Here is a 25,276-nt window from a genome sequence, read left to right as displayed (position 1 = left end):
TGTGGGTGCAAGCCCCAATCCAGTGATTCGAGCACAAAATCTAGGCTGGCACGAGCAGTGCAGTACTGTCGTAGTGCTGTCTATCAGATGAGATGTTAAACCGAGGCCATATCTACCCTCTCTGGTAGATGTAAATGATCCCAAAGAACTGTTTGCAGAGGTGCAGGGGAGTTCTCCCAAGATGTCTTGGATCAATATTTATCTCTCAACTGACAAAGCTAAAAGAGATTATCCTGTCATTATCACATTGCTGTGCGCAAATTGGCTGCCACAATGCAGTGACTACACTTCAAAAAAGTATTTCATTGGCCGGAAAGTGTTTTGGGTCATCCGGAGGTCATTCTCTCTTATTACTGTTAGCAGGCTGTGCAACAAAGACAATGCCAGCTAAACTATTATCTCAAAGATTCTCACAGGTCATTGAGAAAGGAGATATTGGCCCTGCTAATAGTGGTCATATTAACATATTGTGAGCGTGTCTGCCTTTCATTTCTCATCATTTGATTTCCCCCTTTCCACTGTCTGCCCCATTACTCTCTCCTCTCCCTCAAATAGTACACAACAGTGCAAAATCAAGCAAAAACAAAGAGTTGAAACCAGTATGCTCCATAACTCACACAGCCCCAAAAGGTTTTCAGTTTTGGCAAAATTGCTGAATTTGAAAATCACTGCCAGTATGCAGAAATTATTTTTTAAGAAAAGAATTCTTGTAGCCACTTGTGACCTCTATGTTTAAACTTAATAATCTTTGCTTTGTCTCTGTCTGATCCCTTCCTTTCCCCCAGCCCTGTTTTACTTTCTCTAACTAGTTAAAAGCACTGTATACCCCAACTATTTGCAGTCAGGCAGGTCATCACAACACTTCAAGTCACGTCACTCCTGCAGACGTTCAACAATTCCAAGCCTTTCATGCTTGGTCTCCTCTCCCTAATTTTACTGTCTGGCCCCAGTCTCTGCCCTGTCTGACCAATTCCCTTGTCCCTTTCTTTGTCTAGTGCAGCTCTGATATCACATGCAGCACAGCAGAATTAGCACAATGGCTCCCCTACTGTGCCCCAACACAGCAACAAAAAACTACAACAATCTCCTCTCTGGCTTGTCTCACAGTCCTTTATACCATCTGACACTATCTTGGTCCCTTTCAGTTTAGTCCAACTCTGCATTCTGCAGAAATCTATAACAGTAATACCCATTTAGAATATATCACTTTCAAACTTTACTATTATTGATAAAATAATTGCTACATGTTTATTTTGTAACTTACACACTATTTTCTCTAACATGCTTTTATCATCAACAGGTGTTAACACTTCAACAAAGTACGAGAGTTTAAATAAAGTTATACTTAACAAAAACTTTGCGCAGGCAGCAGTGTTTAAAAAGAAACATTCTGAAGTCTACAAAGGCACACACAAACATAAAGACAATCCACAGACTGTTGCAACACAACAGCAAGTACACAAAGGAGTGTGTGGGGAGGAAAGTTCTGAGGATCTCACCCCCCCTCCTCTGTCAGTAAAGGTAACTCGCAGCAGCTGGAATTCCCTCAGGCTGATACATCAGAGGTTGTCCGTGTCTCCAAGGTGTATCCAGTGCTGAGTTACTGTAACAAAGTGCAGCGGATACAATTAAGCAACAGTCGCAATGCCAGTTACCTGTGACTACCACAGTCCTGTTGCTGTTCCTCTCCATCTCCTCCAGCTGAGTACAGTCTTTTCTCTCCTCCTCCTCCTCCTCCTGTCTTTTCTTCACCTCCTTTCCCCCACTCTCACTCCCTCTTCTTCCTCTACCACTCGAGCCAACTAAACCGACCCACCTTTGCGTCACCCCGTCACGCGCCTGACGTCGCCACACTGGTCTGGCGACGCCGTGCGTATTGCGTCACTGGTCACGCCCCTTGTGTAACCTTCCTGATTGAGCGCGGGAAACCCGGGAGCAAACATATCCAGTCTGCCATTGTAATAAAAGCAAAATACTGCTGGAAACCTGCAATAAAAACAGAAAATGCTAGAAATACTCAGCAGGTCTGGTAACATCTGTAGAGAGAGAAGCAGAGTTAACGTTTTAGGTCTGTGAGTTTTTTGAGCAAGTGACAAGGAGGATTGATGAGGATAGTGCAGTAGATGTGGTTTACATGGATTTTAGTAAGGCATTTGCGACATGAAATCGTGTGACATTGATCACAAGTCGTGGGAGTCAGTTGCCAGCATTCGCCAGAGCTGGCGGGCAGCCATAAAGACAGGGCTAAATTGTGGCGAGTCGAAGAGACTTAGTAGTTGGCAGGAAAAAAGACAGAGGCGCAAGGGGAGAGCCAACTGTGCAACAGCCCCAACAAACAAATTTCTCTGCAGCACCTGTGGAAGAGCCTGTCACTCCAGAATTGGCCTTTATAGCCACTCCAGGCGCTGCTTCACAAACCACTGACCACCTCCAGGCGCGTATCCATTGTCTCTCGAGATAAGGAGGCCCAAAAGAAAGAATTTGACAAGGTCCGGCATGTCAGACTGGTCAGTAAAATGAAAGCCCATGGAATACAGGGGAATGTGGCAGGTTGGCTCCAGAATTGGCTCAGGGACAGGAAACAAAGAGTAGTAATCAACGGATGTTTTTATAAATGGAAAGCTGTTTCCAGTGGCGTTCCACAGGGCTCAGTGTTGGGTCCCTTGCTGTTTGTGGTATATATTAATGATTTGGACTTAAATGTGGGAGGCATGATTGGGAAATTTGCTGATGACACAAAAATTGGCTGTGTAGTTGATAGTGAAGAGGATAGCTGTAGACTCTAGAATGATATCAATGGTTTGCTTGAGTGGGTGGAAAAGTGGCAAATGGAATTCAATCTGGTGAAGTGTGAGGTAATGTATTTGGGGAGGGCAAACAAAGTGAGGAAATACACAATAAATGGGAGGATATTGAGAGGGGTAGAAGAAGTGAGAGACTTTGGAGTACATGTCCACAGGTCCCTGAAGGTGACAGGACAGGTGGACAAAGTGGTGAAGAAGGCATATGGAATGCTTTCCATTATTAGCCGAGGTATAGAATACAAAGGCTGGGATGTAATGCTGGAACTGTATAAAACGCTGGTTAGGCCACAGCTGGAGTATTGCGTACAGTTCTGGTCACCACATTACAGGATGGACATAATTGCTCTGGAGAGAGTACAGAGGAGATTTACAAGAATGTTGCCAGGGCTTGAAAGTTGCAGGTATGAGGAAAGATTGGATAGGCTAGGGTTCTTTTCCCTAGAACAGAGGAGGCTGAGGGGTGACTTAATTGAGGTGTACAAAATTATGAGGGGCTTAGATAGAGTAGACAGGAAGGACCTGTTTCCCCTAGCGGAGAGGTCAGTTACCAGGGGGCACAGATTTAAGGTGATTGGTAGAAGGATTAGAGGGAACATGAGGAAAATCTTTTTGACCCAGAGGGTAGTAGGTGTTTGGAATTCACTGCCAGGAATGGTGGTGGAGGCAGAAACCCTTAATTCCTCTAAGGCTGCGTTTGCTGACAACGCTACCACTAGGTGGCGCTACAGTGGCACATGCACAATTGCAGCCTGTGCCACTAAAATGTCACAGTCTGCCAGGACTAAAGATGGCGCTGCTCAAATAATCACACGAAGGCAACCTAACCCAAACACATGGCAGCACACAATGGCGGGAGGGGCTGGGCTGGGCTGGGCTGGGCCGGGCCGGGCCGGGGGTGGGGGGGAGCGGAGCGGCCAGAAAGAGCGGAGCGGCCGGAGAGAGCAGCGAGGGGGGGAGCGGAGCAGCCAAAAGAGCAGAGCGACCAGAGAGAGCAGCGAGAGGGGGAGCGGAGTGGCCGGAGAGAGCAGCAAGGGGGGGAGCAGAGCTGGCCGAGAGTGCAGTGAGGAGGGGAGCGGAGCGGCCAAAACAGTGGCGCGAGGGGAGGAGCGGAGCGGCCGCAAAAATGGGGCAGCCGGAGAGAGCAGCGGGGGGGGGGGGGGGGGGGAAGCGGAACGGCCGAAAGTGTGGAGTGGCCGGAGAGAGCGGGTTGGGGGGAGCGGAGCTTGACGCATGGGTTAGCGTTGCATTGCTGTACGCGTAAAGCGCATGCGCAGAGGCCAACTAGGCGCATTCCCTGAAGATGCAGACGTCACACGATGACGTTATTGGCGCATGCGCTGACCAGTCCTGGCAAGTCGGAACGCAGCACACGCACAGAGAGCAGGAGACCGTCTGCACACGTGCGCACCTTGGCGCAGCCTGATGGTGTCAGTGGCCGGCTGCGTTGTCAAGAATCACTTTGATCTTTTAAAAGGTACCTGGACATGCACCTGAAGTGCTGTAACATGCAGGGCCAAGGACCAGGTGCTGGAAGGTGGGATTAGATTGGGCAGCTAGTTTGTTCAGCTGGCATGGACACGTTGGGCTGAATGGCCTCCTTCTGTGCCATACTTTTTCTATGGTTCTTCCATCAGAACTGTTTCTCTCTCCACAGATGCTGCCTGACCTGCTGAGTATTTCCAGCACGTTTTTATTCCAGTCTGCCATTGCTCAACTCATTCGAGATCTCCAGACCCACTGGCCATTTGTTTATTGCTGTCATCATTTTGGTGACAATTAGGATGATGTGTATCATTGATTAGCAATCTAACAAAAAAGTACCCCCAACTACTCAATTTTAAATCAGCATTATATGATGAAAGGCGCTACAAAAATTAACGCCTATTGTTTCTGTGTAGACAATGCATTCCAGTCCCTCTGATGCCCACCAGTCATGGAACGCATCAAGTGTACCTGTGGGCTTCATGGGCTCCCTCTCCTGGGATACTCGGGCACGGACATAGACATGGAAGGGGACAGGCATTCAGGCAGAACAAGCCCTGTTGACCACACATTGACTGGCACCTGATAATGTTTTCCGGTCTTACAGACTTTGATTACACAAAATGGCAAACGCCACTCAAGGAAGAGCTTACATTTATATGGTGCCTTAAGACTTCAGGAGGAGCCAAAGTGTTTTGCAGCCAATTAAGTACTTTGGAAGTATTGTCACTGTTACAATCAGGGAAATGGGGGCAGATAATTTTCACACAACAATGTCCCACAAACAGCAATGAGATAACTTTCTAATCGTTGTTTTAGTGATAATAAAAACAAGAAATGCTGGAAATACTCAGCAGGTCTGGCAGCATCTATGCAGAGTTAACGTTTCGGGTCAGTGACCCTTCTTCAGAACTGGCAAATATTAGAAATGTAAAAGGTTCTCAGCAAGTAAAGTGGGGGTGGGGCAAGAGATAACAAAAGAGAAGGTGCAGATAGGACAAGGTAACAGAACAGTTGACCAGAAGATCGTGGGGCAAAGGCAAACAATATATTACCTTCTCTCTCCACAGATGCTGCCAGACCTGCTGAGTATTTCCAGCATTTCTTGTTTTTATTTCAGATTTCCAGCATCCGCAGTATTTTGCTTTTATAATATATTAATGGTGTGTTGAAAGACAAAGCATTAGTACAGATAGGGCGTTAACGGACTGAAAATTCAACAGCCACAAGTACAAACATGAAAAAAAAAGTGGATAAGCAAACTGAACAAACTAAGATGAAATAAAATAAAACCAAAAAAATATTGTTTTAGTGCTGTTGGTTAAAGGATAAACATTAGCCCAGGACACCAGGGAGAACTCCCCTGCTCTTTGAATAGCAGCTGTGGGATCTGTTACATCAACATGAGAGGGCAGACGGGCTGTGGGTTCATGTCTCATCTGAAAGGCGACACCTCCAACAGTGCAGCACTCCTTCAGTACTAGCACTGAAGCATCAATCGAGATTATGGGCTCAAGTCTCATGGCCACAGTAAGAATTCCTGGTTCCTGGGCAGCGAATACATTAGCCCCCGTCCCGCATATATCCCACACAACTTCCCACCCTTGTTCATCCTCTCACCCACCCCTAACCATTAAAAGACAAGTGTGTAGGAAAATGAAGAACTCATCCTATGGAAAATGTACTATTTATTATTGTTAATAATAATGCAAACCACATCAAAATATGAATCTGTCTCCTGGTTAGTCTCTGGGCACAGACTCCAGAAAACCATGCGTTAACGGACCCGAGTGGGGTTTGAACCCAAGAATTTCTGACTACGAGGCAAGAGTTCAAACTGAGCCATGGCTGAAGCCACTTGGATTAAAAGGCCAGGTATAGATTTTTTAATAAAGCCTTGTTTTATATGTAATATTATTATGAAAGATCACAGAGTCCTTCAAATCCAGCCAATTATGTTGAAATGCAGTCACTGATTCCACAAACTACAGTCACATAAAGAGACAGTTAATCTGTTTCACAGGGTTTTGGCTGAGGGAAGATTGTTGGGGAGGACTCCCAAAGATATAAGAGAGATTCATGGCGCTCCCTTTACCCACTTCACCCTGATTAGGAGAATTTCAGGGATGCTGATTGAAACGAAACACATTCAAAAAAATATACAACCCCTAAAATCACTCAGAAACAGTAATGGTTCGGGCTACGATCGTCTTTCATTTCTCTCATTAGCTCTGTCCTGCTGCAGACTGCCCTCAAAGCACTCACTTGCTTCACTCTTTTAGACACTGCCTGAATTGCCATGCAAATTCCACATTTTCTGGTCCAATTCTTCCATTCCCTTCACTGGTATTTTTATTTTTAAATTTTAGCCATCTTTTCCAGTATGGCAATGTCAGAGACTTTTAATTTTTTTTTTTATTCATTCATGGGATGTGGGCATCACTGGCTATGCCAGCATTTATTGCCCATCCCTGCTTGCCCTTGAGAAGGTGGTGGTGAGCTGCCTTCTTGAACCACTGCAGTCCATTTGGGGTAGGTACACCCACAGTGCTGTGAGGAAGGGAGTTCCAGGATTTTGACCCAGCGACAGTGAAGGAACAGCGATATAGTTCCAAGTCATGATGGTGTGTGACTTGGATGGGAACTTGCAGGTGGTGGTGTTCCCATGTATTTGCTGCCCTTGTCTTTCTGTTGCTAGAGGTCGCGGGTTTGGAAGGTGCTGTCTAAGGAGCCTTGGTGTATTGCTGCAGTGCATCTTGCAGATAGTACACACTGCTGCCACTGTGCGTCGGTGGTGGAGGCAGTGAATGTTTGTGAATGGGGTGCCAATCAAGCGGGCTGCTTTGTCCTGGATGGTGTCGAGCTTCTTGAGTGTTGTTGGAGCTGCACCCATCCAGGCAAGTGGAGAGCATTCCATCACACTCCTGACTTGTGCCTTGTAGATGGTGGACAGGCTTTGGGGAGTCAAGAGGTGAGTTACCCGCCTCAGGATTCCTAGCCTCTGACCTGCTCTTGTAGCCACGGTATTTATATGGCTCCTTCAGTTCAGTTTCTGCTCAATGGTAACCCCTAGGATGTTGATAGTGGGGGATTCAGTGATGGTAATGCCATTGAATGTCAAGGGGAGATGGTTAGATTCTCTCTTGTTGGAGATGGTCATTGCCTGGCACTTGTGTGGCTCAAATGTTACTTGCCACTTATCAGCCCAAGCCTGGATATTGTCCAGGTCTTGCTGCATTTCTACACGGACTGCTTCAGTATTTGAGTCGTCGCGAATAGTGCTGAACATTGTGCAATCATCCGCGAACATCCCCACTTCTGACCTTATGATTGAAGGAAGGTCATTGATGAAGCAGCTGAAGGTGGTTGGGCCTAGGACACTACCCCCTGACGAACTCCTGCAGTGGTGGCCTGGAGCTCAGATGTTTGACCTCCAACAACCACAACCATCTTCCTTTGCGCTAGGTATGACTCCAGCCAGCGGAGGGTTTTCCCCCTGATTCCCATTGACCTCTGTTTTGCTAGGGCTCCTTGATGCCATACACGGTCAAATGCTGCCTTGATGTCAAGGGCAGTCACTCTCACCTCACCTCCTGAGTTCAGTCCTTTTGTACATGTTTGAACCATGGATGTAATGAGGTCAGGAGCTGAGTGGCCCTGGCGGAACCCAAACTGAGCGTCACTGAGCAGGTTATTGCTAAGAAAGTGCTGCTTGATGGCATTGTTGATGACACCTTCCATCACTTGACTGATGATTGAGAGTAGACTGATGGGGCGATAATTGGCCAGGTTGGATTTGTCCTGCTTTTTGTGTACAGGACATACCTGGGCAATTTTCCACATTGCAGGGTAGATGCCAGTGTTGTAGCTGTACTGGAACAGCTTGGCTAGGGGCGCGGCAAGTTCGGGAGCACAGGTCTTCAGTACTATTGCCGGAATATTGTCAGGGCCCATAGGTTTTGCAGTATCCAGTGCCTTCAGTCATTTCTTGATATCACGTGGAGTGAATTGAATTGGCTGACTCTGGCATCTGTGATGGTGGGGACTTCAGGAGGAGGCCGAGATGGATCACCAACTCGGCACTTCTGGCTGAAGATTGTTGCAAATATTTCTGCCTTATCTTTCGCACTGATGTGCTGGGCTTCCCCTCATTGAGGATGGGGATATTTGTGGAGCCACCTCCTCCAGTTAGTTGTTTAATTGTACACCACCATTCATGGCTGGATGTGGCAGGACTGCAGAGCTTAGATCTGATCCGTTGGTTATGGGATCGCTTAGCTCTGTCTATCGCACGCTGCTTACGCAGTTTGGCACGCAGATAGTCCTGTGTTGTAGCTTCACCAGGTTGACACCTCATTTTGAGGTATGCCTGGTGCTGCTCCTGGCATGCCCTCCTGCACTCTTCATTGAACCAGGGTTGGTCTCCTGGCTTGATGGTAATGGTAGAGTGGGGGATATGCCGGGCCATGAGGTTACAGATTGTGGTTGAGTACAATTCTGCTGCTGCTGATGGCCCACAGCGCCTCATGGATGCCGAGTTTTGCATTGCTAGATCTGTTCGAAATCTATCCCATTTAGCACGGTGATAGTGCCATACAACACGATGGACGGTATCCTCAATGTGAAGGCGGGACTTCGTCTCCACAAGGACTGTGCGGTGGTCACTCCTACCAATACAGTCATGGACAGAAGCATCTGCGGCAGGCAGATTGGTGAGGACGAGGTCCAGTATGTTTTTCCCTCGTGTTGGTTCCCCCACCACCTGCCGCAGACCCAGTCTAGCAGCTATGTCCTTTAGGACTCGGCCAGCTCGGTCAGTAGTGGTGCTACCGAGCCACTCTTGGTAATGGACATTGAAGTCCCCCACCCAGAGTACATTTTGTGCCCTTGCCACCCTCAGTGCTTCCTCCAAGTGGTGTTCAACGTGGTGCAGGACTGAGTCATCAGCTGAGGGAGGGCGATAGGTGGTAATCAGTAGGAGGTTACCTTGCCCATGTTTGACCTGATGCCATGAGACTTCATGGGGTCCAGAGTTGATGCTGAGGACTCCCAGGGCAACTCCCTCCCTACTGTAAACCACTGTGCCACCTCCTCTGCTGGGTCTGTCCTGCCAGTGGGACAGGACGTACCCAGGGATAGTGATTGCAGTGTCTGGGACATTGTCTGTAAGTATGACTATGTCAGGCTGTTGCTTGACTAGTCTGTGGGACAGCTCTCCCAATTTTGGCACAAGCCCCCAGATGTTAGTGAGGACTTTGCAGGGTCGACAGGGCTGGGTTTGCCGTTGTCGTTTCCGGTGCCTGGGTCGATGCCGGGTGGCCCGTTCGGTTTCATTCCTTTTTATTAACTTTGTAGCGGTTAGGTACAACTGAGTGGCTTGCTAGGCCATTTCAGAGAGCATGAAAGAGTTAATCACATTGCTGTGGGTCTGGAGTCACATGTAGGCCAGACCAGGTAAGGACAGCAGATTTCCTTCCCTAAAGGAGATTAGTGAACCAGATGGGTTTTTACAACAATCGACAATGGTTCAATGGCCACCATTAGACTAGCTTTTTAATTCCAGATTTATTAATTAAATTCAAATTCCACCTTCTGCTGTGGTGGGATTCGAACCCATGTCCTCAGAGAAATACCCTGGGTCTCTGGGTTACTCGTCCAGTGATAATACCACTACGCCACCGCCTACCCAGTGTGCATATTTTTTGTGGGAATATTTCTGTTTGGAGAAGTGATACATTTTCCTATTTTGCACACTAACTGTCCAGGTGCTAAGGAATGGAACACTTTACCTAGAAGGTATTAAGAGAGACACTCCCAGGACATGTATGGCACGGATTAGATACAGAGTAAAGCTCCCTCTACACTGTCCCTATCAAACACTCCCAGCGCAGGTACAGCATGGGGTTAGATACAGAGTAAAGCTCCCTCTACACTGTCCCCATCAAACAGTCCCAGGATAGGTACAGCATGGGGTTAGATACAGAGTAAAGCTCCCTCTACACTGTCCCCATCAAACAGTCCCAGGATAGGTACAGCATGGGGTTAGATACAGAGTAAAGCTCCCTCTACACTGTCCCTATCAAACACTCCCAGCGCAGGTACAGCATGGGGTTAGATACAGAGTAAAGCTCCCTCTACAGTGTCCCCATCAAACACTCCCAGCGCAGGTACAGCACAGGGTTTGATACAGAGTAAAGCTCCCTCTATACTGTCCCCATTAAATACTCCCAGGGTAGGTACAGCACAGGGTTTGATACAGAGTAAAGCTTCGTCTACACTGTCCCCATCAAACACTCCCAGGACAGATACAGCACGGGGTTAGAGGTTTTTGTTTATTTATCTGGTTTTAATAAAGTTATTTTAAAACTGTAAATATGTATATAAAGGGGGCCTGAGGAATAAAGGCCCCCTCGACGTGAAAAATATAAGAGGGGCCTGGGGTATAAAGGCCACCTTATATAAAAAAATTTTTTAAAGGGGTAAAAGGAAAAAAAAAACAGGTTAGATACAGGCCTTCCGCGACCGGTGGGCACTGCAGGGCTGGAGTGCATCATCTATGCTGAGACTGGAATTTTAATTTGAGTTTTGTTTTATTTAACTGGTTTTAATAAAGTTATTTATTTAAAATGTATTTAAGAGGGGCCTGAGGAATAAAGGCCCCCTCGACATAAAAACATAAAAGGGGCCTGGGGTAAAAAGGCCACCTTATAAAAGAAAAAACAAGGAAAAAAAATGGGGTTAGATACAGAGTAAAGCTCCCTCTACACTGCCTCCATCTAAACCATCCCTAAAAGAAAACAGAACAGAATTAGATACAGAGTAAAGCTCCCTCTACACTGTACCCATCAAACACTCCCAAGATAAGTAAAGCACGGGGTTAGATACAGAGTAAAAAAAACCCCCAAAAAACGGATTAGATACAGAGCAAAGCTCCCTCCACAATGTCCCATCAAACACTCCCAGAGAAGTGTGTGAAAGATGTACTAGGTGAGAGAGGAATCTAGCTGGTTTCCATATGTTGAAGAATTTTAACTGTCAGCAATCTGTGTTAATCACAGTGCTTCTTGTTAAGTTTCTGCTCACTGAGCAGGCAATGGACGGGTATTTTAGATTCTGGATAGCTGTGTATGACACGTATCTGGAAATCACCAGCCACCCTCTGTGATCTAATTGAGCAGGCAATGTCATAATCACAGAGGGAATCCCTGATCATCACATCTTGTAGCAGTGCCAGAGAAGTGTTGCACATTTTGTTGTTTTGATAGCTGAAGAGGGAGTCTGAGTTAATAGCTCTACAAAATAGCGCTGTCTCTTACATAGAATTACATTGTATTTACAGTGCAGAAACAGGCCATTCGGCCCAACTGGTCTATGCTGGTGTTTGTGCTACATATGAGTTTCCTTCTGTCCCCACTTCATCTCAGTCTATCAACATATTCTTTTATCCCTTTCTCCCGCATGTGTTTATCCAGTTTCGTCTTCAATGTATCTTTCTATTCACCTGAACCACTCCCTGTGATAGTGAGTTCCACATTCTCACCACTTTCTGGATAAAGTAAGAAAGTAGTGCTCTGTTTAACATTAGCTGTCTTTTTCTCAGTTTAATTTTATTTGACAAGTAGGTTTGCTTGTAAAATACGTTGGATATTTCCAACATTACAACTGCAAATACACTTTTAAAAAAGTACTTCATTGGCTGTAAAGCACTTTGGGATGTTCTCTGGCCATGGAATGTGCTACAGAAATGCAAATTCTTTCTTTTATAGAATCCTACAGCATAGAAGGTGTTCATTCAGGCCTTCATGTCTGTGCTGGCTCTTTGAAAGCGCTATCCAATTAGTCCCACTCCCTCCAACCTTGCTCTTTCACCACAGTCCGACAAATTTTTCCTGTTCAAGTATTTATCCAATTCCCTTTTGAAAGTTACTATTGAATCTGCTCCCTTTCAGGCAGGGCATTACCCGCTGTGTAAAAAATATTTCTCCTCATGTCCCTGTGTCGTATTAAAGGATGAATGGTGATGATATTGAGGTTCTAACCTAGGAAATACTCAGCAGGTCTGGCAGCATCTGTAGTGAGAGAAACAGTGTTAACATCTCAGGTCAATGACCCTTCATCAGAACTGATGAAAAGTCACAGACCCAAAGCGTTAACTCTGTTTCTCTGTCCACAGATGCTGCCAGAACTGCTGTGTTTCCAGCATTTTCTGTTTTTATTTCAGAATTTCAGCATCAGCAGTATTTCGATTTTGTATTAAGGTTTTAACCTTATCTTGGGATTCACTCACATTCCTAAAACCACTTCTATATTACACAAGAATCATGCCATAGGGAGCAGTAAGATTACTTTCGGGTTACAGCTGCCGCATGGGACCTGTACGTTGGGAGTCTGTCCGACTGACACGAAGGCTCAATACAATATAAAAGCAACAGTTATTATCTGTGTTTCTCTCTATAATTGATAATGCCAGTCCATTTTCTTTCTCTAATGCAATGAGGTGTTTAATAAGAAGCTAACCCTGATCGGAATATGGCAGAAACTAAGGCTGCTTCAATTACGTTTTGTGTCACACAATCAGGAGAAAATGTGTTGGGAAAAGCCTTTATCCATACCACAGCAATCAGACTTTCCAGGATATGTAGATCAGTACCAGACACTGGATGCATTTACTGAGTCAGCCACCAGGAGAATCCATTCCCCATTTATTACAATAGGATGAAGGATTTTTAATGTGGAATCATGCTGGCAACAAATTTTTGCTTCACGTTAAAACAGTTCTGCTGGTTATGTATTACCAGTGAAAAATGCACAGAGTGGAATCTAAATCCAGCTGGACATCAGGCAGGTGCTGGGAGATACAATCATTGACTCTGTCTTTACTTACAGGAAGTCCTTTTTTTATTCGTTCATGGGAAGTGGGCAACACTGGCTATGCCAGCATTTATTGCCCATCCCTAATTGCCCTTGAGAAGATGGTGGTGAGCTGTCTTCTTGAACCGCTGCAGTCCATGTGAGGTAGGTACACCCACAGTGCTGTTAGGAAGGGAGTTCCAGGATTTTGACCCAGCGACAGTGAAGGAACGGCGATATAGTTCCAAGTCATGATGGTGTGTGACTTGCAGGGGAACTTGCAGGTGGTGGTGTTCCCATGCATTTACTGTCCTTGTCCTTCCAGTTGGTAGAGGTCGCGGGTTTGGAAGGTGCTGTCTAAGGAGCCTTGGTGCGTTGCTGCAGTGCATCTTGTAGATGGTACACACTGCTGCCACTGTGCGTCGGTGGTGGAGGGAGTGAATGTTTATGGATGGTGTGCAAATCAAGTGGGCTGCTTTGTCCTGGATGGTGTCGAGCTTCTTGAGTGTTGTTGGAGCTGCACCCATCCAGGCGAGTGGAGAGTATTCCATCACACTCCTGACCTGTGCCTTGTAGATGGTGGACAGGCTTTGGGGAGTCAGGAGGTGAGTTACTCGCCACAGGATTCCTAACCTCCGACCTGCTCTTGTAGCCATGGTATTTATGTGGCTGGTCCAGTTCAGTTTCTGGTCAATGGTAGCCCCAGGATGTTGATAGTGGGGGATTCAGCGATGGTAATGCCATTGAATGTCAAGGAGAGATGGTTAGATTCTCTCTTGTTGGAGATGGTCATTGCCTGGCACTTGTGTGGCGCAAATGTTACTTGCCACTTATCAGCCCAAGCCTGGATATTGCCCAGGTCTTGCTGCATTTCTACACGGACTGCTTCAGTATTTGAGGAGTCACGAATGGTGCTGAACATTGTGCAAGCATCAGCGAACATCCCCACTTCTGACCTTATGACTGAAGGAAGGTCATTGATGAAGCAGCTGAAGATGGTTGGGCCTAGCACACTACCCTGAGGAACTCCTGCAGTGGTGTCCTGGAGCTCAGATGTTTGACCTCCAACAACCACAACCATCTTCCTTTGCGCTAGGTATGACTCCAGCCAGCGGAGGGTTTTCCCCCTGATTCCCATTGACCTCTGTTTTGCTTGGGCTCCTTGATGCCATACACGGTCAAATGCTGCCTTGATGTCAAGGGCAGTCACTCTCACCTCACCTCCTGAGTTCAGCCCTTTTGTACATGTTTGAACCAAGGCTGTAATGAGGTCAGGAGTTGAGTGGCCCTGTCAGAACCCAAACTGAACATCACTGAGCAGGTTATTGCTAAGCAAGTGCTGCTTGATGGCACTGTTGATGACACCTTCCATCACTTTACTGATGATTGAGAGTAGACTGATGGGGCAGTAATTGGCCGGGTTGGACTTGTCCTGCTTTTTGTGTACAGGACATACCTGGGCAATTTTCCACATTGCAGGGTAGATGCCAGTGTTGTAGCTGTACTGGAACAGCTTGGATAGGGGCGCGGCAAGTTCTGGAGCACAGGTCCTCAGTACTATCGCCAGAATATTGTCAGGACCCATAGCCTTTGCAATATCCAGTGCCTTCAGTCATTTCTTGATATCATGCGGAGTGAATCGAATTGGCTGAAGTTTGGCATCTGTAATGCTGGGGACTTCAGAAGGGGGCCGAGATGAATCATCAACTCGGCACTTCTGGCTGAAGATTGTTGCAAATGCTTCAGCCTTATCTTTCGCACTGATGTGCTGGGCTCCCCCATCATTGAGGATGGGGATATTTGTGGAGCCACCTCCTCCAGTTAGTTGTTTACTTGTCCACCACCATTCACGGCTGGATGTGGCAGGACTGCAGAGCTTAGATCTGATCCGTTGGTTATGGGATCGCTTAGCTCTGTCTATCGCATGCTGCTTACGCAGTTTGGCACGCAGATAGTCCTGTGTTGTAGCTTCACCAGGTTGACACCTCATTTTGAGGTATGCCTGGTGCTGCTCCTGGCATGCCCTCCTGCACTCTTCATTGAACCAGGGTTGGTCTCCTGGCTTGATGGTAATGGTGGAGTGGGGGATATGCCGGGCCATGAGGTTACAGATTGTGGTTGAGTACAATTCTGCTGCTGCTGCTGATGGTCCACAGCGCCTCATGGATGCCGAGTTTTGCATTGCTAGATCTGTTCGAAATCTATCCCATTTAGCACGGTGATAGTGCCACACAACACGATGGACTATATCCTCAATGTGAAGGCGGGACTTCGTCTCCACAAGGACTGTGCGGTGGTCACTCCTACCAATACAGTCATGGACAGAAGCATCTGCGGCAGGCAGATTGGTGAGGACGAGGTCGAGTATGCTTTTCCCTCGTGTTGGTTCCCCCACCACCTGCCGCAGACCCAGTCTAGCAGCTATGTCTTTTAGGACTCGGCCAGCTCGGTCAGTAGTGGTGCTACCAAGCCACTCTTGGTGATGGACATTGAAGTCCCCCACCCAGAGTACATTTTGTGCCCTTGCCACCCTCAGTGCTTCCTCCAAGTGGTGTTCAACATGGAGGAGTACTGACTCATCAGCTGAGGGAGGGTGGTAGGTGGTAATCAGTAGAAGGTTACCTTGCCCATGTTTGACCTGATGCCATGAGACTTCATGGGGTCCAGAGTTGATGCTGAGGACTCCCAGGGCAACTCCCTCCCTACTGTAGACCACTGTCCCACCACCTCTGCTGGGTCTGTCCTGCCGGTGGGACAGGACATACCCAGGTATAGTGATTGCAGTGTCTGGAACATTGTCTGTAAGGTATGATTCCGTGAGTATGACTAGGTCAGGCTGTTGCTTGACTAGGCTGTGGGACAGCTCTCCCAACTTTGGAACAAGCCCCCAGATGTTAGTAAGGAGGACTTTGCAGGGTCGACAGGGCTGGGTTTGCCGTTGTCGTTTCCGGTGCCTAGGTTGATGCTGGGTGTTCCGTCCGTTTTCATTCCTTTTTATTGACTTCGTAGCGGTTAGGTACAACTGAGTGGCTTGCCCCCATTTCAGAGGACATGTAAGAGTTAACCACATTGCTGTGGGTCTGGAGTCACATGTAGGCCAGACCAGGTAAAGACAGCGGATTTCCTTCCCTGAAGGACATTAGTGAACCAGATGGGTTTTTACAACAATCAACAATGGTTTCATGGCCACCATTAGACTAGCTTTTAATTCCACATTTATGAATTAAATTCAAATTCCATCTTCTGCTGTGGTGGGATTCGAACTCATGTCTCCAGATCAATACCCTGGCGTGGGTCAGTATTTAGAGGCAGTCCCTGGGAGTGTGTCAGTATTTACATGGTGCCCCAGGTCTGTGTCATATTTACAGGGATCGCCAGGAGTGGGTCAGTATTTACAGGCAGTCCCTGGGAGTGTGTCTGCATTGACAGGGGCCCCTGGGTGTGTGTCAGTATTTACAAGGTGTCTCTGGGAGTCTGTCAGTACTTACAGGGAATCCCCCGCTAAAGGCCTGCTCGGGTATAAAATTGAAATCCAACCCAGGCCCGACCCGACCACTGCCAACCTGACCCGGGCCCCCGAGTCCTTTAATTTTTTTTCACGTCCGAAACGGACCGACCCGACACGAATATCGTTCATCCGTTCCAGCAGCAGGCTATTCCTGCAGATGGAGTTGTGGGGAATCCTGGGTGAGCCTGATCCCGTGACTTCTCCCAGTGGCAGCACTGTCCAGCCCGACCTGACCCGAGCCCAAATGCTGGACCCAGAATATAGACCCGACCCATCCCAAACCTGACACATGTAGTCGAGTCTAGATTGGGTCAGGTAGCCGGGCTTTATCCCCTGCAGTGTGTCAGTACTTGCAGGGAATCCCCCGCAGTGTGTCAGTATTTACAGGAAATGCCCTGCAGTGTGTCAGTATTTACATGGAACCCCCGCAGTGTGTCAGTATTTACGGGGGGTCCACTGCAATGAAACCCGTAGGGGTTGGATGGGGAATTCAACACAGGCAGTGCATGTGCACCCTCTGGTGGCTAATTATGGGATATATTTGGTAGCTCTCAGAACAGGAAAACATTGGAACGTAAGAATTGGGTGGAGGAGTAGGCCATAGAGCACCACGAGTCTGCTCCATCGTTCAGTAAGATCATGGCCTTTGACCTCAATTCCTATCTGATCCCTATATCCCTCGATTTCCCTTAGAGTCTGAAAATCTGTCAATCCCAGTCTCAAGTATGCTCAACAACTGAGCATCGACAGCCCTCTGTGGCAGAGAATTCCGAAGATTCACAACTCTCAGGGTGAAGAAATTTCTCCTTATCTCAGTCTTAAATGATTGGCCCTTTATCCTGAAACTGTGACTCCTACTTCTAGACTAAACAGCTAGGGGAAACAACCTCTGAGTGTCTATCCTGCCAAGCCCCCTGAGAATCTTATACATTTCAATGAGATCATCTCTCATTCTTCTAAACTCCGGTGGGTATAGGCTCATTCTACATGAGCTCTCATGAAAGGGTAACCCTCTCATCCCAGGAATCAATCTAATGAACCTTTGCTGCACAGCCTCCAAGGCAAGTATATCCTTCCTGAGATAAGGAGACCAAGACTCTGCACAGTATGCCAGGTCCCAACCAGCAGAGCTGCCGACGTTCCAGGATTGCCCTGCAGTCTCCAGGGACTGAAGATTAAGGTGACTGCTGCAAGCAACCCTGGAGAAAAATCCTAGGGAGACATAAAATAATTGATGTTTTTATCCTTCATTTTCTTTGTGTTTATCAGTTGATTTGAGAGGGCGGTGGGAGACAATCATGAATCATGCATTTGAATCATTCATCATCTCTTCGCTTGCCAATTGGTCTAGGAAGGCAGTGTGTCATGATGTTGGATGTGTCGGGTGACCAATGGCAGGAGTGTGGAGGCGGGGCAGAGGGGGCCATTATACAATGAAACCTCCAGGAATGCAGCTGCCCAGAGTCGGTAACCCCTTCTTACAAAAGAGGAATAAAACTTTAAAGAATGGGAAGTTACTCTTTGTGCAGTACCAGCAGGTTAACTCAGTATTGCATGAAAACTAAACTTGCTCACCTAGTCTGTGATTTTACGAACTTATTTGCCTTCGATGCTGCAGGCACAGAACTGGCATCTAATGCAGCAGCAGCAGCAGCAGCTTATATCAGGGAGCCAGCTGGTTACAAAGTGCGTTTTGCAATAGAATGCGGAGTGTTCAGTCCCACTCTACAAAGACTTGCACACAAAAAAATTGAGGCTAATACTCTAGTGCAGTACTGAGGGAGCGCGGCACTCAGTGGTGCTTCTTTTTTGGATTGAGATGTTAAACTGAGGTCCCGTCTGCTCTCAGGTGGACGCAAAAGATCCCACAGTCACTATTTTGAAGAAGAGCAGCGGCGTTGTCCTCTGATGTCCTGGCCAATATTTAGCCCTCAACCAGCATCACTGAAAACAGATTAACTAGTCATTATCACATTGCTGTTTGTGGGAGCTTGCTGTGTGCAAATTTGCTGTCGGGTTTCCTACATTACAACAATGACGACGTCAAAAGTACTCCACTGGATGTAAAGTGCTTTGGAATATCCTCAGGCAGTTAAAGGTGCTGTGGAAATCTTGATCTTTCTTTCGTTACTGCAAGGAGTCACAGGAGGGAAATGAAGGGGAGAATATACGGAATAGATTCTTGCTGTCCCAGAAGTGTGTGTGAGGCAGGCAGTATGTGGTCTGCATTGAGTCTTGACCCTGGCAGATTGTGGGAAAGAACACGACAGATGTGAAGAAATATGTTGATACTCACCTTAAAACAAAGTGCAAGAACCATGAGGCGGCCTCACATGCACTGTCTGAGCCAGATTATCTACACCAGTGCCTAAATAATGATCACACTACCTTGGGGGTCAAATGTCAAAGGTGCACTTTGTAACAGCGTCAATAAGGAGAATGTCTGCTGAGGACAGTACTGAGGATCATCACTCATTAGATTTACACGTCAAGAATGGGCACTTGAAACACCTACCCCAGAGAGAGCCAATGCCCGCGGAACCTGTACCCCAGTGAGAGTCAGTGCCTGTAGAACCTGTACCCCAGTGAGAATCAGTGCCCGTGGAACACCTACCCCAGTGAGAGTCAGTGTCCATGGAACACCTACCCCAGTGTGAGTCAGTGCCCGTGGAACACCTACCCCAGAGTTAGTGCCCGTGGAACACCTACCCCAGTGAGAATCAGTGCCCGTGGAACACCTACCCCAGTGAGAGTCAGTGTCCATGGAACACCTACCCCAGTGAGAGTCAGTGTCCATGGAACACCTACCCCAGTGTGAGTCAGTGCCCGTGGAACACCTACTCCAGAGTTAGTGCCCGTGGAACACCTACCCCAGTGAGAATCAGTGCCCGTGGAACACCTACCCCAGTGAGAGTCAGTGTCCATGGAACACCTACCCCAGTGAGAGTCAGTGTCCATGGAACACCTACCCCAGTGAGAGTCAGTGCCCGTGGAACACCTACCCCAGAGTTAGTGCCCGTGGAACACCTACCCCAGTGAGAATCAGTGTCCATGGAACACCTACCCCAGTGAGAATCAGTGCCCGTGGAACACCTACCCCAGTGTGAGTCAGTGCCCGTGGAACACCTACCCCAGTGTGAGTCAGTGCCCGTGGAACACCTACCCCAGTGAGAGTCAGTGCCCGTGGAACATCTACCCCAGTGAGAGTCAGTGCCCGTGGAACACCTACCCCAGTGAGAGTCAGTGCCCGTGGAACACCTACCCCAGTGAGAGTCAGTGCCCGTGGAACATCTACCCCAGTGAGAGTCAGTGCCCGTGGAACATCTACCCCAGTGAGAGTCAGTGCCCGTGGAACACCTACCCCAGTGAGAGTCAGTGCCCGTGGAACACCTACCCCAGTGAGAGTCAGTGCCCGTGGAACATCTACCCCAGTGAGAGTCAGTGCCCGTGGAACACCTACCCCAGAGAGAGTCAGTGTCCATGGAACATCTACCCTAGTGAGAGTCAGTGCCCGTGGAACACCTACCCCAGTGAGAGTCAGTGCCCGTGGAACATCTACCCCAGTGAGAGTCAGTACCCATGGAACACCTACCCCAGAGAGAGTCAGTGTCCATGGAACATCTACCCCAGTGAGAGTCAGTGCCCGTGGAACATCTACCCCAGTGAGAGTCAGTGCCCGTGGAACATCTACCCCAGTGAGAGTCAGTACCCATGGAACACCTACCCCAGAGAGAGTCAGTGTCCATGGAACATCTACCCCAGTGAGAGTCAGTGCCCGTGGAACATCTACCCCAGTGAGAATCAGTGCCCGTGGAACACCTACCCCAGTGCGAGTCAGTGCCCCTGGAACACCTACCCCAGTGAGAATCAGTGCCCGTGGAACACCTACCCCAGTGCGAGTCAGTGCCCCTGGAACACCTACCCCAGAGTCAGTGCCCGTGGAACATCTACCCCAGTGAGAGTCAGTGCCCGTGGAACACCTACCCCAGTGCGAGTCAGTGCCCGTGGAACATCTACCCCAGTGAGAGTCAGTACCCATGGAACATCTACCCCAGTGAGAATCAGTGCCCGTGGAACACCTACCCCAGTGCGAGTCAGTGCCCCTGGAACACCTACCCCAGTGAGAATCAGTGCCCGTGGAACACCTACCCCAGTGCGAGTCAGTGCCCCTGGAACACCTACCCCAGAGTCAGTGCCCGTGGAACATCTACCCCAGTGAGAGTCAGTGCCCGTGGAACACCTACCCCAGTGCGAGTCAGTGCCCGTGGAACACCTACCCCAGTGAGAATCAGTGCCCGTGGAACACCTACCCCAGTGCGAGTCAGTGCCCCTGGAACACCTACCCCAGAGTTAGTGCCCGTGGAACACCTACCCCAGTGAGAATCAGTGCCCGTGGAACACCTACCCCAGTGAGAATCAGTGCCCGTGGAACACCTACCCCAGTGTGAGTCAGTGCCCGTGGAACACCTACCCCAGTGAGAATCAGTGCCCGTGGAACACCTACCCCAGTGTGAGTCAGTGCCCGTGGAACATCTACCCCAGTGAGAATCAGTGCCCGTGGAACATCTACCCCAGAGAGAGTCAGTGTCCATGGAACATCTACCCCAGTGAGAGTCAGTACCCATGGAACACCTACCCCAGAGAGAGTCAGTGTCCATGGAACATCTACCCCAGTGAGAGTCAGTGCCCGTGGAACACCTACCCCAGTGAGAGTCAGTGCCCGTGGAACATCTACCCCAGTGAGAGTCAGTACCCATGGAACACCTACCCCAGAGAGAGTCAGTGTCCATGGAACATCTACCCCAGTGAGAGTCAGTGCCCGTGGAACATCTACCCCAGTGAGAGTCAGTACCCATGGAACATCTACCCCAGTGAGAATCAGTGCCCGTGGAACACCTACCCCAGTGCGAGTCAGTGCCCCTGGAACACCTACCCCAGTGAGAATCAGTGCCCGTGGAACACCTACCCCAGTGCGAGTCAGTGCCCCTGGAACACCTACCCCAGAGTCAGTGCCCGTGGAACATCTACCCCAGTGAGAGTCAGTGCCCGTGGAACACCTACCCCAGTGCGAGTCAGTGCCCGTGGAACATCTACCCCAGTGAGAGTCAGTACCCATGGAACATCTACCCCAGTGAGAATCAGTGCCCGTGGAACACCTACCCCAGTGCGAGTCAGTGCCCCTGGAACACCTACCCCAGTGAGAATCAGTGCCCGTGGAACACCTACCCCAGTGCGAGTCAGTGCCCCTGGAACACCTACCCCAGAGTCAGTGCCCGTGGAACATCTACCCCAGTGAGAGTCAGTGCCCGTGGAACACCTACCCCAGTGCGAGTCAGTGCCCGTGGAACACCTACCCCAGTGAGAATCAGTGCCCGTGGAACACCTACCCCAGTGTGAGTCAGTGCCCGTGGAACACCTACCCCAGTGTGAGTCAGTGCCCGTGGAACACCTACCCCAGTGAGAATCAGTGCCCGTGGAACACCTACCCCAGTGAGAATCAGTGCCCGTGGAACACCTACCCCAGTGAGAATCAGTGCCCGTGGAACACCTACCCCAGTGTGAGTCAGTGCCCGTGGAACACCTACCCCAGTGAGAATCAGTGCCCGTGGAACACCTACCCCAGTGTGAGTCAGTGCCCGTGGAACACCTACCCCAGTGAGAATCAGTGCCCGTGGAACACCTACCCCAGAGTCAGTGCCCATGGAACACCTACCCCAGTGAGAATCAGTGCCCGTGGAACACCTACCCCAGTGAGAATCAGTGCCCGTGGAACACCTACCCCAGAGAGAATCAGTGCCCGTGGAACATCTACCCCAGTGAGAATCAGTGCCCATGGAACACCTACCCCAGTGAGAATCAGTGCCCGTGGAACACCTACCCCAGAGAGAATCAGTGCCCGTGGAACACCTACCCCAGTGAGAATCAGTGCCCGTGGAACACCTACCCCAGTGAGAATCAGTGCCCGTGGAACACCTACCCCAGTGAGAATCAGTGCCCGTGGAACACCTACCCCAGTGTGAGTCAGTGCCCATGGAACACCTACCCCAGAGTCAGTGCCCATGGAACACCTACCCCAGTGAGAATCAGTGCCCGTGGAACACCTACCCCAGTGCGAGTCAGTGCCCCTGGAACACCTACCCCAGTGAGAGTCAGTGTCCATGGAACACCTACCCCAGTGAGAATCAGTGCCCGTGGAACACCTACCCCAGTGTGAATCAGTGCCCGTGGAACACCTACCCCAGAGAGAATCAGTGCCCGTGGAACACCTACCCCAGTGTGAATCAGTGCCCGTGGAACACCTACCCCAGAGAGAATCAGTGCCCATGGAACACCTACCCCAGTGCGAGTCAGTGCCCCTGGAACACCTACCCCAGTGAGAGTCAGTGTCCATGGAACACCTACCCCAGTGAGAATCAGTGCCCGTGGAACACCTACCCCAGTGAGAATCAGTGCCCGTGGAACACCTACCCCAGAGAGAATCAGTGCCCGTGGAACACCTACCCCAGTGAGAATCAGTGCCCATGGAACACCTACCCCAGTGAGAATCAGTGCCCGTGGAACACCTACCCCAGTGAGAATCAGTGCCCATGGAACACCTACCCCAGAGTCAGTGCCCATGGAACACCTACCCCAGTGAGAATCAGTGCCCGTGGAACACCTACCCCAGTGTGAGTCAGTGCCCATGGAACACCTACCCCAGTGCGAGTCAGTGCCCCTGGAACACCTACCCCAGTGAGAGTCAGTGTCCATGGAACACCTACCCCAGTGAGAATCAGTGCCCGTGGAACACCTACCCCAGTGTGAGTCAGTGCCCATGGAACACCTACCCCAGTGTGAATCAGTGCCCATGGAACACCTACCCCAGTGAGAATCAGTGCCCGTGGAACACCTACCCCAGAGAGAATCAGTGCCCGTGGAACACCTACCCCAGTGAGAATCAGTGCCCGTGGAACACCTACCCCAGTGAGAATCAGTGCCCGTGGAACACCTACCCCAGTGCGAGTCAGTGCCCCTGGAACACCTACCCCAGTGTGAGTCAGTGCCCCTGGAACACCTACCCCAGTGTGAGTCAGTGCCCATGGAACACCTACCCCAGTGCGAGTCAGTGCCCCTGGAACACCTACCCCAGTGCGAGTCAGTGCCCATGGAACACCTACCCCAGTGAGAATCAGTGCCCGTGGAACACCTACCCCAGTGTGAGTCAGTGCCCGTGGAACACCTACCCCAGTGCGAGTCAGTGCCCCTGGAACACCTACCCCAGTGAGAATCAGTGTCCATGGAACACCTACCCCAGTGAGAGTCAGTGCCCCTGGAACACCTACCCCAGTGAGAATCAGTGTCCATGGAACACCTACCCCAGTGAGAATCAGTGTCCATGGAACACCTACCCCAGTGAGAGTCAGTGCCCCTGGAACACCTACCCCAGTGAGAATCAGTGTCCATGGAACACCTACCCCAGTGAGAATCAGTGCCCGTGGAACACCTACCCCAGTGAGAGTCAGTACCCGTGGAACACCTACCCCAGTGAGAGTCAGTACCCGTGGAACACCTACCCCAGTGAGAGTCAGTGTCCATGGAACACCTACCCCAGTGTGAGTCAGTACCCGTGGAACACCTACCCCAGTGAGAATCAGTGTCCATGGAACACCTACCCCAGTGAGAGTCAGTACCCGTGGAACACCTACCCCAGTGAGAGTCAGTGTCCATGGAACACCTACCCCAGAGTTAGTGCCCGTGGAACACCTACCCCAGTGTGAGTCAGTGCCCATGGAACACCTACCCCAGTGAGAGTCAGTACCCGTGGAACACCTACCCCAGTGAGAATCAGTGCCCGTGGAACACCTACCCCAGTGTGAGTCAGTACCCGTGGAACACCTACCCCAGTGAGAATCAGTGTCCATGGAACACCTACCCCAGTGAGAGTCAGTACCCGTGGAACACCTACCCCAGTGAGAGTCAGTGTCCATGGAACACCTACCCCAGAGTTAGTGCCCGTGGAACACCTACCCCAGTGTGAGTCAGTGCCCATGGAACACCTACCCCAGTGAGAGTCAGTACCCGTGGAACACCTACCCCAGTGAGAGTCAGTGCCCGTGGAACACCTACCCCAGAGTTAGTGCCCGTGGAACACCTACCCCAGTGAGAATCAGTGCCCGTGGAACACCTACCCCAGTGCGAGTCAGTGCCCCTGGAACACCTACCCCAGTGAGAATCAGTGTCCATGGAACACCTACCCCAGTGCGAGTCAGTGCCCCTGGAACACCTACCCCAGTGAGAATCAGTGTCCATGGAACACCTACCCCAGTGTGAGTCAGTGCCCGTGGAACACCTACCCCAGAGAGAGTCAGTGTCCATGGAACACCTACCCCAGTGAGAGTCAGTGCCCGTGGAACACCTACCCCAGTGTGAGTCTGTGCCCGTGGAACACCTACCCCAGTGTGAGTCTGTGCCCGTGGAACACCTACCCCAGTGAGAGTCAGTGCCCGTGGAACACCTACCCCAGAGAGAGTCAGTACCCATGGAACATCTACCCCAGAGTTAGTTCCCCTGGAACACCTACCCCAGTGTGAGTCATTGCCCGTGGAACACCTACCCCAGTGAGAGTCAGTACCCGTGGAACACCTACCCCAGT

The 25,276-nt window shown here is 49.7% G+C and overlaps 1 protein-coding gene across 2 annotated transcripts in view; it reads right to left on the bottom strand.

Annotated features, from left to right (window-relative positions):
• The window catches only part of pgpep1 (pyroglutamyl-peptidase I), a 47,999-nt gene extending 46,181 nt beyond the window's left edge, over window positions 1-1,818 (bottom strand). The window contains exon 1 of one of the 2 annotated variants that reach the window (XM_068016030.1): window positions 1,656-1,818. In XM_068016030.1, the coding sequence (XP_067872131.1) occupies window positions 1,656-1,692 (37 nt within the window). In that variant the 5' untranslated portion in view covers window positions 1,693-1,818. The remainder of the gene's footprint in view (window positions 1-1,655) is intronic. The other variant, XM_068016032.1, reaches the window with a different exon arrangement.
• Between the last annotated feature and the right edge of the window lie 23,458 nt (window positions 1,819-25,276).

This window comes from Heterodontus francisci, chromosome 36 (genome assembly GCF_036365525.1).
Source record: "Heterodontus francisci isolate sHetFra1 chromosome 36, sHetFra1.hap1, whole genome shotgun sequence".
In the NCBI taxonomy this organism is placed as follows: Eukaryota; Metazoa; Chordata; class Chondrichthyes; order Heterodontiformes; family Heterodontidae; genus Heterodontus; species Heterodontus francisci.
This window is presented reverse-complemented; position numbering and strand designations above follow the sequence as displayed.